Source organism: Parasteatoda tepidariorum, chromosome 3 (genome assembly GCF_982258835.1).
Source record: "Parasteatoda tepidariorum strain Cologne lab strain chromosome 3, Ptep-v5.0, whole genome shotgun sequence".
In the NCBI taxonomy this organism is placed as follows: domain Eukaryota; kingdom Metazoa; phylum Arthropoda; class Arachnida; order Araneae; family Theridiidae; genus Parasteatoda; species Parasteatoda tepidariorum.
This window is the reverse complement of record NC_141757.1, coordinates 34,951,425-34,966,223: the sequence shown is the minus strand read 5'-3', so window position 1 is coordinate 34,966,223 and position 14,799 is coordinate 34,951,425. Positions and strand designations below refer to the sequence as shown.

The following is a 14,799-nucleotide window of genomic DNA, read 5'->3' as shown; positions in this document are numbered from 1 at the left end:
AAAAATATGAATAGACGAGGAGTTACTGCGTAAAATTAAGTTCAAAGTTGACAAAAATTCAAAGTTTAAAACCTGTTAGGAACTTCATTAACATTTTCGTAATGATGCGAATTTCCTGTTAATTGTAATCAATTTGTGACTGTAATTTATAAATGGCAAAAAAAGGAATTGCTGCCAGAGAGTTAACATAAGACTGCAAAATTAAGAGTATTACACTTTAAAAAAACGATTACATCATTTCATTAGGGGAAAAAAATTACAGCATCACATTTGTTTTATTTTCCAATTTTCGATTGATAAAAGGACACCATTAAAAGGGATTTAAACCCAAGTAATGCAGAAATTAAGTAAATAAACCACTTTGTAAAATTACCAGTAAATTCTAAAGCCTGCAGCTTTATGAATTGTATTATTTTATAATTATAGGCAACAGTTCATGAAACAAACAGCGCTTAAATATATATAATATTTTAAGATATCTACGATAATTTAACAGCTTCAGCATTTTTGTACATCTATAAAAAAATTATACTTCTTATTATTTATACTTAAATTGCACTTTTGAATGTAACAATTGTTATAGATTTTTTTAACTGAAATAATTTAATATGTTTTTTTTCTGATTTATAGCTGATTAATTTTCAATACAATGTACGTGCACTGTTATAATTGAATTCATATAATTTTTTCACATAATTAATATAGTTTCTATTTAAATTAAAACATTAATTACTGGAGATAAACTATCTAGCGCTTGATAATGCTACTTACGACAGCTATCGTAATCTGATCGCTCCGTGCTCATTTCTCTTGCTGCCCCAGATGTTTAAATACATCAATAGACTAGCAGTATTATTGTTAAAGGAAATCGTCAGTCATTTAATTTAAAAATTACTCGGACTGCAAACTTAAGCTTTTTATGTTATTGAAAGCAATGATAGGCTCAATGTCGAATTCTCTGTTTTCATATAAAATAACACTTTTTTTTATCGAATAATGAACAGTTGTTCACGACTGTTGGAACAAGTCATAACGAAGTCATAAGGAGGAGGTGAGATGCAACTTCTGTTGATCCGGGGATCTGAGCACCATATAGGTAGAAGTCTGTCTTGACTCGTGTTGGTGTTCCTTTTCGCCTGACATCTACCCTTCGGCCTGTCCGGTTTGGGAGACCCTACCGGTAGCAAGCTTCCGCCGGCATAGCCTTCAGGGTCATTGGTAAATGAAAGCCTCACCGGCACGACAAGGCAGGAAATTCATTTCAAAATTCCACGATGTTTATTTTCAGTGGATCCCATCCCACACAAAGGGCAATGACCAGGTGGATGGACTGGCCAAGGAGGGCTGTTACCACGCTAATCCTTTCTCTTCAACACTTACCTTTTTAGAACATCAATCTATAGTTAATTCTGAAATATCGAAGGGGTGGAAGATTTCTCCCTGCCATCACTGGTATGCAGGCAAAGAGCCAGGTTCTTCATTAGCCCTCAATTGCGACATGGCTCCTAAAACCGCAATTTCCAGATTAGCAAGTGGTCACATAAAATGTCTCTCGTTTTTCAAAGGCAGGAGAATCTTCGAGGTCTGCTCCAAATGTCAAACTGAGCAGGCTTCTCCCGAACTATATCCTGGACTATTTGGGACTTTCCAGAGAAGACATATACTCATACCCCCTTTTGATCCTCGATTTTATTAGGGTTAACGGTCTGATGAACCTTGTCTGATTTCGTCAGGCATTTGGAGGATAAGCCACAACAACAACAACGGAACAAGTAAATTCTATCTTTAATCAACTTCCTCTACGTGAATGGTGCAAAGAGTAAATAGGATAAGAAGCCAATATATTTTTAAAAAAAATGAAAGTCATTGGAATTTAATTTCTTAAATATTTAAAAAAGCGATTAAAGGCTGCATTATCACTGATGGGCTCATATGACTGTACGAAAAATTAGAAGTATACTTTAATTTTAATAATATTTATCTACTTATCAATCTCTCTCTCTCTGTATATATCTATATATTATATCTATAATATTTATTTCTATAATTTAATGTATCTAGGTGGAAAAAAGTCGCCATAGTGGAGATTTATTTAAAAAGTTTAATAATTTTTAAATGCTCAGGAGATAAAGCACTTGCCTCCCAATGAGCTGTTCCGTTTTCGAATCCCAGGGATAGTTGGTAGATACGAATTCCACATCCGGCTCGCACCGATTACATCGTTAACGTAACATATCATCAGTGGTAAACAGGTCATGGGTTAGAATCCTCTTTCCATCAGGATAACCGTGAAAGTTTTTTGTGGTTTTCTTCTCCATGTAACTTAACTGAGGATTAGTTCTATCAACCTGTCCTCCACGAGGGCAAATTTTTCCCAATACTTGGTCCAGTAGTTTCCTTGTCTTCCGGGTTGGGTTCAAAACTACAAAACTACAGAATTGAACACTGGTAATCGGAAACACAAATTGGGTCGAATGCTCAATGATGGTTATAAAATAAAATAATCTTTAAAACAAAGTCATTTCCTAGTTTCAAAACGCCTATAATTCTTTACGACGCATAGCATAACGTTTTAAAAATTACAGTTTTGCTTCAAATGTAAGGCATTTAAACTGTGCCTTCAAAAAGCTTCAAAAAACGTTATTAAATAACTATCGATATTTCTCTTTTATATAAAAGTACATTAAACCTACCAAATAAAGATAACCTAATGCAATTCGTTTTCTTTTAAAAGGAGAATTTGAATGCTGCTTATTAATATGAAGTGAAATCATCAACAAACATATACATAAATATTAGTGTAAATCATTTAAAAAACATAGAGGCAGTCATTTTATCAAATGATTTCATAATAATTTTTCAAACTAAATTCATATTTAAACATTGGGAAAATAGCACTCAATACAATTTTTAGTCGCGTCCTTAACCTTTTAAGAGTTTTTTACTCACAGAACAAAAGTTTTAAAATTAGATTGCTTACTCCGTTTCATATTTTATAATTCAATTAAGCTCCCTGTCTGCTTATTAAATATTTATCTTTTTTTCTTAAATTTATGAATCAAGTTTATGCTGAGGATATACGCTCCGCACTGTAATTTATCCTGGATTTAAGCTTTAATCACCAATGAGATCACTCATACCTTAAAAGTGGAATCAAGTGAATTGCGGTGAGTTTTTATTTTAAGCTTCCTAGATAAATTTTTAACTAAATTAGCATACCCTATATCATTTAATCTTTCAGGATTAAGTGGGTATTAACTAGAGGAATGGTTCTTCTCACAAACTAATTAAAATGTATGATGGATACATTTTTGTCCATTAGCATAGTCTGGTGATTATCAGTACCTTGCCACTGAATTTCTCTTTTCAATGCAGCTAATTTTATTCAAACAATGAAATTCAGTGTATAAGAAAACTTTAAATCATCGATATGTATTAAAGACTTTTTTCCCCTAGATTAACTTCAAAATTGAATTACAGAGAGTGACATGGTAAAGAAGTTTTGAGTGTTTCACGTAGTTTAAAGTAGTATGGGATTTTTTTCCAAATATACGGGACGATTTAAAAATTTAAACCAAAATGAGAGAATAAATCAGGCATACAAAAAAATAATTTAAAAAATCCTATAGGAGCACACGTTCGCAACTACTCACATAACCACTCGTGGGAGTTGAAATTTATACGCTATTTAAAAGAATAATTTCATTTTATATCTATTGTTGAACAACAGACCCAATGTTGAGTTGATGACTATCAAAGTTCTAGTTCGAAGCCTTGTAAGTTTGAGTTCAACTCAGAAGACAATGCAACTTCAGGATCAGGCGGGGGCAAATTAGAATTCATGGAAGACTTTTTGATGAAACTAACTTGCATTTGCGTCACATGGAGAGGAAAACACAAAAATCATGCCATGGTTAGCTCAAGGGCAACTCATGATCCATCTACCACTGATGACGCATTGTGGTCAATTCTTGCCGGCCTCTGCCACCAATGAGCAGAAATTGTTGAAATGAAATATCATTCCAGTTGCTGTAATTTTAAAAGGGTGCCACATTGAAGGGTAAAACTAGTCGACATGGTACTGTGGGGAGTTTAGTCTTAGACTATGCCAACCTTCATCTATCAAAAGGTACCTCATGATGGAATCAAGTTAACATGTCTTATATACTAGTGAATTGGTATTTAATATTTATAGTGGTAGTTACGCCACAGTACTACTATATTTCAAGGACACATAATAGAATTTTAAACTTTAATAACGTTTAAATAAATTTGCACAATATAATGGCTCAGGATGAAAATTTCCTAGAATTTCTAAGATGCACCTAAAAAAACATCTCAGTGTTTCTGAACAAACATATTCTGTAAAGTTTTCGAAGTAATTTTTAAGTTGTGTTGCATCAGTTCCGAATTAATACTTTGACTCAATTTTTTTTCTCCATTATTTAACAGGATTTACACATAGCATTTCCAGCGAGATAGATATCACATTAAAAAAGTTCGAATTGATAGTATAAATATATATTATATACATGCTGAAAAAAATCTGGTAAAATTGTCCTATTTTACCGTGCTTCCGCTTTCTTTTCTAAGACAAATTTTGGTTTTAAAGCTAAAATATATGGTAAATAACCTATTCACTTGGTAATTTTTCCGTTATATGGTAACGATTTACCGAAAATTCTAGTTATAAAAATTATAGTTCTTTTTACTACACAATTGGTAAAAAATAGAAAACTGAAAAATTAAGTTTAACCTAATAAATGGTTCTAAGGTATTATACCCAAAGAAAATTCATGGTCTAAGGTATAAGAGTAAAATTATCAAATTTTACCTCATATTACGAAACCATATTTTATTGTTAATTTTAGCAAAATCGTTAACAAAAATACCGAGATTTTTGGTGTTTCTATAGAGCTAGAAACACGGCACATTTTACCATATGCTGGTTGTTTTGACCATATTTTTTTTCGCGGTGTATATTAAATTACATTGCATATTTCAGGTCAACTCCTTGAATTGTTAAGATTGATACTTAATTTGAGAAAACCCGATCATTAGAATTAAATCCATTCATTGTGAAATTCACCATATCCTGGTAGTCTGAGAAAAGATTTGTTACTGATAGTAACATCCAGTGCTGAAAATTGGGGAAAAAATATTGTGCCCCAAAGTCATTTTACTACTTACTAGCTGAATGCATCATTTGTGCCAATAATAATTTAGCAATTTTTTTACGTTTTCCTTAAGCGATTTAATGCCGGTTTTCTATTATTTTTTCTTTTTAGTACACAGCTCATTTTTTATTTCAATTTGCACAGATTACCAAAATTAATTAAGCATCATTGGAGTAAGTAATATTATAACAACAATCTATTGTAAAATCTTTTATGGTTTCTCTAAAAGAATAAGTACCATCCTTTCCTTTAATTTTCTTTCTTAGAACATACCCTATTTTTTATTTAAATTATTAACTAACAATAAATGTAATCAAGTATCTTTGGCGTCAATAATAGTAGTACTCTTTCCCTTTAAAAATAAGTACTATTCCTCCATTAATTTTGCTTTTCGATACTTAACTTATTTTATTAAATTTCAATTAGAGTTGATTTTCATTTATATAATTTTATAGATTCAAGTTTTAAAAGCATGACTATAAACAAAATAGACAAGTGGTTTCAAATAACTTCAAAAATACTAATTTAGTGGCGTAATTCATGAATGCTATCATGTTCATGCTGATCATTGAGTTTATCTGACAAAATGATTAAAAAGTAAATAAATTAAATAAGTTGCTAAAAACTTATCTTAAATGAGAGCTTTAAGCTATAAACTATCACTGATGTAATTTTAAAATATTTGAAAGAAAACAAATCGTCTGTAGCAGTGTCATTTTTATCAACGATGAGTCAGTGAAGTTTATGTCACTAAGTCAATGAAAAAATGCTGTTTTTCATAATGCTCTACCGAACGAATTGAAAAAGTCAAACAAATTTTTATATCGGGGGCTAGATTTGCCCCTTGCAACTACTGTCCAAATTTCAAGATGATAGAACAATAATCAATTAATTGAGTAGCGTAGTTGAATTATAAGAGACGCACACATACATACAAACAGACAAACTCTCCCTTTTATTATTATAAACTTAAAATTTTCCTTTCGCGATTTTTTGCAAAAAAAGTTATGAGCTTGTCATTTTGAATACTATTTTCATAATTGAAGATTGTGAGAAATAACTGCGAGAAAATCGCATTCATGGAGGAAATATTTTAGTTGAAAGAAAAAGGGGCAGTGAAAATTTACCTAATCACATCTCCTTTGTCCCAGAAATAAAAGGTACCATAATCTATGAATCGTCTGTCACTAGATCTTTTTTAAACTCTTATTGTATTCAACATGATTAGGACTGGGCGATATTAAAAATTATGTATCGTGATGCATCGTCAGTTTTGCATCACGATATAGCGATGTATCGCGATGTAGTATTTTTGAATTTCATTTACTTGTAAGACACAGAAAGTCAGATTTCTATCAAAACTTCATAGTCAGATTGATTTAAATCAATTTATAAATTTGAAGATACATATGTTTTGCTTAAGAAAGATATTAAATAAATTGACTACAATGTACAAATCTTACTTAAAATATTTATTGAAATGCTTATTTAGAAATTAATAATACGCGTAAAACAATGTGTTAAAAATTTTTTTTAAAGCATTTTTTACAAATTAATATTTTCTTGTACTATTACGCATAAATAATTACATAATTATTAAGTTCGATCGTAATGTTCAATTTCTAAATGAAACGTTAAAAATTATTTGTATGTTTAAAACAAAGCGCTAAATAAATTTTAGATAAAAAAAACGCTTTTAAAACACTATTTTTTATTATTATCATTTCAGTTATTATAGTTCATTTACGTCACACTAGAGCTGCACAATGGGCTGTTGGCGACGGTCTGGGAAACATCCCTGAGGATGATCCAAAGACATGCCATCACAATTTTGATCCTCTGCAGATGGGATGGCACCCCCACTTCGATAGTTCGACGACCTGCACGAGAAGTCGAGCACTTTACGGTAGAACAGTTTAACGAGGACCAATACCGCACACCCTCGGTCCCTACGCAGACTGATCGAAGTGGTCACTCACCCGCACACTGACCGCAGCCAGTGATGCTTGACTTCGGTGATCTGCAGTGAACCGTGTCTTAACGATCAGTCAACTGCGGGACTTTATCATTTCAGATAAATAATTAAATTAAATTAAATAATGACCGAATTATGAACGAAAAACAAAGTAAGATTTAATTTCATAAAAAAAAAAAAATTTGATATTCGATAATATATTTAGATAATTAACAAATAATATGAAAAGAATATTTTTAAAAAAAAATTATTATACTCTCTAATAAAACGAAGTGCTAAATGATTTAAAAAAGTTAATAAAATACTCAAACCTTTCAAATTTTTTTTGTATAAACAAAGTTGATTGACTTATGTCTAAATCCAAATGACAAAAATAAATTTTGTTTTAACTTTATTTCTAAAAATAAAAACAACAAGATTTATAAATTTAAAATCAGTAATAAAAACTCATTAAATTATTAGAAGTTTCATCCAAAAAGTTTTTAATAAATTAAAAGAAAGTAAAAAAATAACCTGACAAATTCAATTCTTTATGGGCGCCTAAATTAGATTGCCGATAATTTTCACATTTAAAAATAAAAAGAAGTTTTTTTAAAAAAAAAAACTTATCTAATTAATGAAGAAACTCTTCTTTACATATTCTTTTCAGTAATAGATTGCCTTCAGAGCAAGGTAACATCGGCGATCACGAAGTTAGTGCCACTGAAAATAATCTACAAGAAAAGTCGCGACAAAGAAAAAAAAAGCTAAGAGGTGCGAAAAGGAACATGCGATATAACGATATGTGTTCTCAAAACTCTGATTCTGATTCTACAGCTCACCAATCGAGGCCATTCCAACATAACGAAACGAACATCGTCTTCCACAGCGCGAGTCGACATCGGAACGTAAAAGAAGAGTCTTATATCGCTATATCGTTTTCTTATATCCTTGCGTGTCTTTACTCGACGGCTTAAATCAGATTTCTGATGCATCGCCTTGAATGAAAGTCGCTGTATCGTCTTGGCGATATATGCGTTAAATCGATATGTCTCGATACATCGATTTATAGCCCAGTCCTAAACATGATCTAGAATTAATATCAATATACAATATTCTTCTTCAGCTGTACCAGTCATTCATATGCTTATATGTGTAATTAATCGAATAATCAATTTCCAAATAATTGAATCGTTACTAGGGTAATTTTAGATGTTCGTTGCCACATTACGCTTTAAATTTACATGATTTATTCAGAATTTGATACAAAATATCAGACTTTGATTTGTGTAAGACTGTCGGCATTTATCTTCACTTGTAGATTTATACTAAAAACTAATTTATTTTATCTTGTTTTTTTATTGAATAGTATGCATATGAATAAATAAAGATAAACAACGTAAAAAGAGCACGAATGCAAAAAAAGAAAAAAGGAAAACAGACTATGAAGAAGCAATTGGTCTTAAAGAAACGTTGGTTTTCTAAGCGTATACAAGGGGAACAGCTCACGTATTCCTGCTATTTTATTATTATTAATGTATGAAATTTATACATTACTTAATTACCTACTTAATTCTCTTATTACATCTCATATTAGGCGTGTGAGTGTATAAGTACTCTTTAGTATTTATACTTTTGGAACGTGCGGTCCCGGGGAAGCATTTCTAGCAACTAAAAGGAGTTAAAATGAAATCTAATTCTACTTATTTCACCAAGAAATTATTATCAAATGATACACACAAATCATAATCTCATGATATATATGCTTCATACATTGTCTGTTGGTTTTTGGCATTGTATACAATTCCGGATTTACATTTTCCCATTATAAATGAAACAAAATATTATTGTACCTGTAGGCAGGGGGAGGATTTCCCTGTGCGACGCAGGACAGCTGTGCGGCTGAACCTTCTTCTGTCCTCACCTGTCCTTGACTAAATGTCACTCTTGGCAAGGTGGAAGCATGTGGCTCTGCAAATATATATATAAAATAAACTGATTAGTATTCCAGTGAAATGTAGGTTTCAACACACGTTCCAATCAACAAGGTTATGATAAACAATATTCTTGAGGAAATACTTAAGTATGGTATAACACACTAGGGGTCACTTGATAAAGATGAAATTTTTTTAATGAACCAAATGAAGTTTTTTATTAATATACATCAAACCTAACTAATAAGTGATTCGAATTAGTTATTCGAATTACTCAGATGATTCGTTTTGTCCAACTCTACAAACTATCCAAGAATAATGTAGCAAAATGGCACTAGTGGATGTTTTAATATTGGGTAATATCACTTTCGACGGAATTGCAGGTCCCACAACAAAATCTCATTCTATTCATCGATTTACGAGGGATTTTATAAAGTCTGGGGGTAATAAACAATAAATATTACTAAGGAAGCTTCATGAAAGCAATGTTTGGTCCCTGGAGGCTTCCGTGAAAAGAGAAGAGAGCTGCAAACAGCATCCCAGACGTGATATAAGTTTGGACATCTGGCTGGTTACTCTATTATCTGAATCTCTTTCTAATTTCTAATCCCATACAGCCCTATGTGACAGTCGTAAATACATGAAAATAATTGTCCTATTAATAAATAATATAATCAGAAATAATCTATATTATTCATAAAAATAAACTGGTGACCAGCAATACCTTCGAACAATCTTATAAATGGCTCTAAGATCTCAGTTTTATACATCAGAGAAGAGTACCTTCCTGATTTTCCACATCACAGGAGATCTCGCTCAAATTAGAGCAGTTAGCACAAGTAAAAAATTTTTTTCGATTATTATTGAATTAAATATTAAAATGTAATAAATAGTTATTAAACAATATTTTTTGCCAGGTACTATCTTTGAGTAAACGAGTTTTATAATTGTGGAAAAAGAGTATTCAGAGTAATTTTCTTAATAATAAGAGTAATAATAAGAGTAAAAGAGTAATTTTCAATCTCTCTCCTGGCTCAATTATTTGGTATTTATTTTCTAGATTGATATACAAAATCCTCATATTCTAAAAGTCAAGAGCCCAAATCGGTATAAAGCGAAAGAGCATTTTTCCGATTTAATAACTGCATCTTCTGCACAAAATACTAACTACATAAATTATTAAAGTTAAATTTTGGAACCAATTAGATTTCGTATTAGCACCACTAGATCAGAATCATTGAGAAATATACGTATTAGATTTGCCATTCTAATGCTAAAAATTAAAGAGGATGATGCTTTTTTCAAAAAATGTAGCAAAATGGCAACACTTTCCAAACAAATGGGTTTAGTGTAAGAAAAAAATTATTAATTACTTTTAAAAGACGAGTTTTCATTTTTTTGTAATTTTTTATTAAATTTGTAAAATTACTTTTAATTGTTTAGTTATTAGTTTTATTTCAATTTTATAAAATACTTGTATGCTTTTCTTAGAAATTTTGTGTGTTGATAAAGATAAAAATACATTTCGTAGAGTAATTAATTTAAATGTGTTAATTTTTCACTATTTTTCTTGTTCTTAAATTTATTTCTTGTTTGAATAAAATACATATTTATATCAGTGACATGAATCATTCATCACTTTAAACGGAAAGAAGAATAAATACATAAAAGTGTTGCCTACCTTTAGTGCATAAATATTCTTCAGTAAATTATCAATATTGATTTTTTATCAGTTCAGAGTAAAATATATCATATAACAGAATGAAATAAGTAATAGAAATAAGTGATAAGTAAGTAATTGAAAATATGCAGAAATACTTGTTACGAATAAATAAACTGAAATCTAGGTTAAAAGATTAGATATTTTTAAGTATGTACAGAAATTCATGTCTTAATTATTTTATCATGTCTTATTCTAAGTCATGTCTTAATTTGATAAATATTATTGAATTGAAACAAAAAATCTATGAATACAGATAAGTATTATTTTTTTACTGTAAACAAAACCATACAGAAGTGAACAAAAATATGATTGAAACAATAATTTTTTTTTTAATGGAGGGCACTTGGGGGTTGTCCCATTGGACACAGAAATGCCAGAACTGCTACTCTCTTCTCGTTACCCAGTGGGCACCTGTGGCAAAACCACGGCGTTGGAGCAGCGTTGCCCACGTCACACAACCATAAACCCGTTTATAGGGCGAGTCACATTCACACACTCACACACAAAGCAGAAAGGACATAGAACACAGAGAGAAAAAGAAACATCCATGCCCAGAGCAGGATTCGAACCCGCGACCAGTGGTTTCGCAGTCAGGCACGCTAACCACTGGGCCACCAGGTCGGCTCATTAAATTATATGATGTGGAATGTTTACCACTCTACTCTACAGCAACAATTAATCGTTTGTTTTTGATGTTCCAAGAAGGCACAATGTTCCGTTAACTGGAAAGAATCTTTAAGAAAAGCGTAACTCAGGATCGACCTTAGTTAGAAAAATATTAGCTTTAATTATTTAGTTTTTATAAAGATATTCTTAAAGTGCGGATTAAAATGCATATAACTATTTTTGAAAAATAAAGGAAAAGCTTAGAGTTAACTCCAATAACCACACTAAGTAACAGTTACTACAAAAAAAGTATTTTTATTAAGATTTAAAATTAAAGTAAACCAATATCGAGCAGGAAAATGTTTCGCTGGTTTCAAGCGGTTAATGTGGACTAATGAATTTTCATCGCTTTTAACTCATAACTTTGTAGCAATCTTTATTTCATTTGTGCTTTGATAAACAATTAACAAATAAAAGTTTTTTATATCTTTTTATATCATAAAACAAAAAGATTTCCTGTTGTTCAGTATCTTCCTGCCTTTTTAAAACTTAGAAAGATTTAAAATGTTTAAGAAATGGAAAAAACAAATGTTGCTGCCAATCTTCTTAACGGAATGTCTCAAGAATTTCAGATTGAACAAAAAAACATTGTTATTGTTGCGAACTGAACTGAAGTAATAACTGCAAGTAAAAGACGACGACTCAGTTTCAAAACTACAGCCTTGTTATGCTTCAAAAGTTAAAATTTACTTCCAGAAGTTTCTTTTACTTTTACGCATGCATGTATTTTATTCAATTCTTCAGCAGTAACAGATCTTTTCGGATTTTTTTTGAGGGTATCATACGAAAAGGCTCCAAAGGGCTTTTGGCAAAATGTAGTAGCATTATGATACGCAAGATTTTGTCTGCTTCAATTTCACATTTTTCTTGTCGAAGGAAATATAAAGCTCAAACTTTTTTTCTTACGTTTAGATGAGATAAAGCGAAAGCTGTTTCGTATTTAGAACTGTTAAAACTATTTTAAAATAACGCTTTAATAAGACTCTCTGTATTCAATTGGAAAAGTGTAAAATCAAGAAATGAAATTATCAATAAATAATTTGTTTGACTATAAGAGCTTTGTTCTGAACAAATTTTTCAAGATGGCGAATCAGTTTGATTAGTAGTAGTACGTATCTATGCGAAGTGAAATGAACTAGTTTTAAATACAAAATGTCTCTGTTGTAGTTGTTTATTTTATTGTTTTTAATTTACGAATGTCAGACAGTTTTCATTTGACAAAATAGTTTCATCAAAGCTGTACGCAAGCTGCAAACAATATGTACAGCAACTATTTCTGTATCATTGTACAGAACGGGTACTTGTTGTATATATATGGAAGTCATATATTTTAATTTTTTTCATCATATTTTAGTACTAGGTTTATATGCAACTGTGCATGCAGCTACATACATCGTGCTTGTGAAGTTAAAATCTTAATAAAGATTTATTATAATCTTAATAAGATAAAAATTAAATAAAGATTTCTATTGAAAATCCGTGCTTGATGTTAAAGTAACTGTAATCATTTTCTGATGGCTACGGTGAGAATTTGTATACATATTATTGGCAAAAAGTACTTGTCCTCTATTCCATTTTCTGTTTAGGCTAAAGCTTTTTAAACTGAAGTGAAATTCTGTGCTGGATGAACAATATCAGTTTTTTTTGGTTACTTCTCTGATGATTAGGAACCAGTTCGTGCTATTTTGATCACTACAAGACAAAATTAGGAAATTTTATGCCAGTGGTCGATCGACCGCTTATTAGAACATGTGGCTAAGATTTTCAAAAATGTAAACTTTTTAACGATTAAAAAAACTGTTGATATTGCTAATGTAAAACATTTCTTTTGAAACATTTTTCGAAATATAGTAAACATTATGAGCTTCATTTCTAAAATGATGAAATATTTTAGGAAATAATCGGAAAATACAGTTATCTTTAGAACAATATAAAATAGTCCTAATTTCGTATTTATTTAAAAAAAAACAATAATAAACTTCGTATTAAATGCGTTTTCGACAAACAAATAGTAAACTGCTGGCGACTTGGCAGACAAAGTTTAATCACCATTTATTACATATAGTCACTTTACCGGTAATTTTACCCTATATTGGAAGCAGTAACTTTTTCTACCTCTTTATATTTAAATTAGATTTAAAATATGTATGTAGTTAGTTTTTTCAAGTTAAAAAGTTTATTTCTTTCCTCCGCTAAAGTTTTAGTTTTTAAAAAGCATTCAGATTTAACTTTGGGTAAAATATAAGTACAAGATTTTCTATAAGTACAAGAAAAATTATAAATGAAATCTTTTAATTGAATGCAATTCCAATTTATGTGAAAAGTGGGATTTTCGAGAAGACTTGGAAATTTTCTAAGCTCTTATACTATTGATTTATATTTTTATGGTTTTACGTTCGAACCACGTTGAATATAAATTCGTCAATTGTCAACTACATTATCTTACACAAGGTTAACTCATTAAAAACAAGGTTATAAATAATTACAAAAATATATGGAAGGTTGTAGAGAAGTATTGCCATAAATCTTATCATAGCTTATTTTACGAAGTGATATTCTCGAACAGTTGATTTGGCTTTTGTCGGAACCTGTCATTTAAGTGAAATTATGCATTCAAATTTGTTGCAATTCATGAGATATGTATTAATTTGTTTATTTCCGCATTAAGAAAAAAAGCATGGTCAAAACTACCAGTATGTGGTAAAATTCACAGTGTTTCTTACTCTAAAGGTATTACAAAAAGTGCGCTAGTTTTTTCAACAGCTCTTTGATAACGACTTTTGGTAAAATTAAGAATAAAGTATGGTTTTATTATCATGCTATTCGGTTGCAAATTAGATAATGTTCGGTAATTTTATCAAAAGAGTTGTTAATTTTACCAGAAAAAAAGGTAATTTTACCAATACTAGTAACATTTGAGATAACATAAAAATGTTCTGGTTGATAGCCTCTATTTTATTTAGAAAGCGCTTGTTAACTTTAGTTGGGGACAGTTAAGAGCTTTCATTTCTATGTTAACAATAAACTTACATCTACAAACTTTTATGGCTTTCAAAATACATATTTGTAAGTATAGAAATCTCTATAAAAGGCTGTACTAAATCAGTAACTTTATCCCCACTTAAATGTCCAGTACAGTAAAATGGAGGTTGTGGGCTCGCCTCCAACCGCAAAACCATGCATATATCTATCTATTTATATTTCTCTTTCATGACGAGAAAGTAAGCCCTCATTTATTTTTTTGCATTGGCAACAAAGAATTAAAATATCAAGTGGGTGAACTGTCATAAGCATAAAAGCGCAAAGGTATATATTTACAAATTTCTGAATGAAAATTCGTTTCTC

General features: G+C 30.5%; 1 protein-coding gene across 2 annotated transcripts in view; it reads right to left on the bottom strand.

Moving 5' to 3' along the window:
* Positions 1–14,799, bottom strand: part of LOC107449821 (cell adhesion molecule Dscam1) — a 383,590-nt gene that overhangs the window by 110,603 nt on the left and 258,188 nt on the right. For both annotated transcript variants that reach the window (XM_071177996.2, XM_071177997.2), the window contains exon 5: positions 8,985–9,102. In XM_071177996.2, coding sequence (XP_071034097.2) covers positions 8,985–9,102 — 118 coding nt within the window. The remainder of the gene's footprint in view (positions 1–8,984; positions 9,103–14,799) is intronic.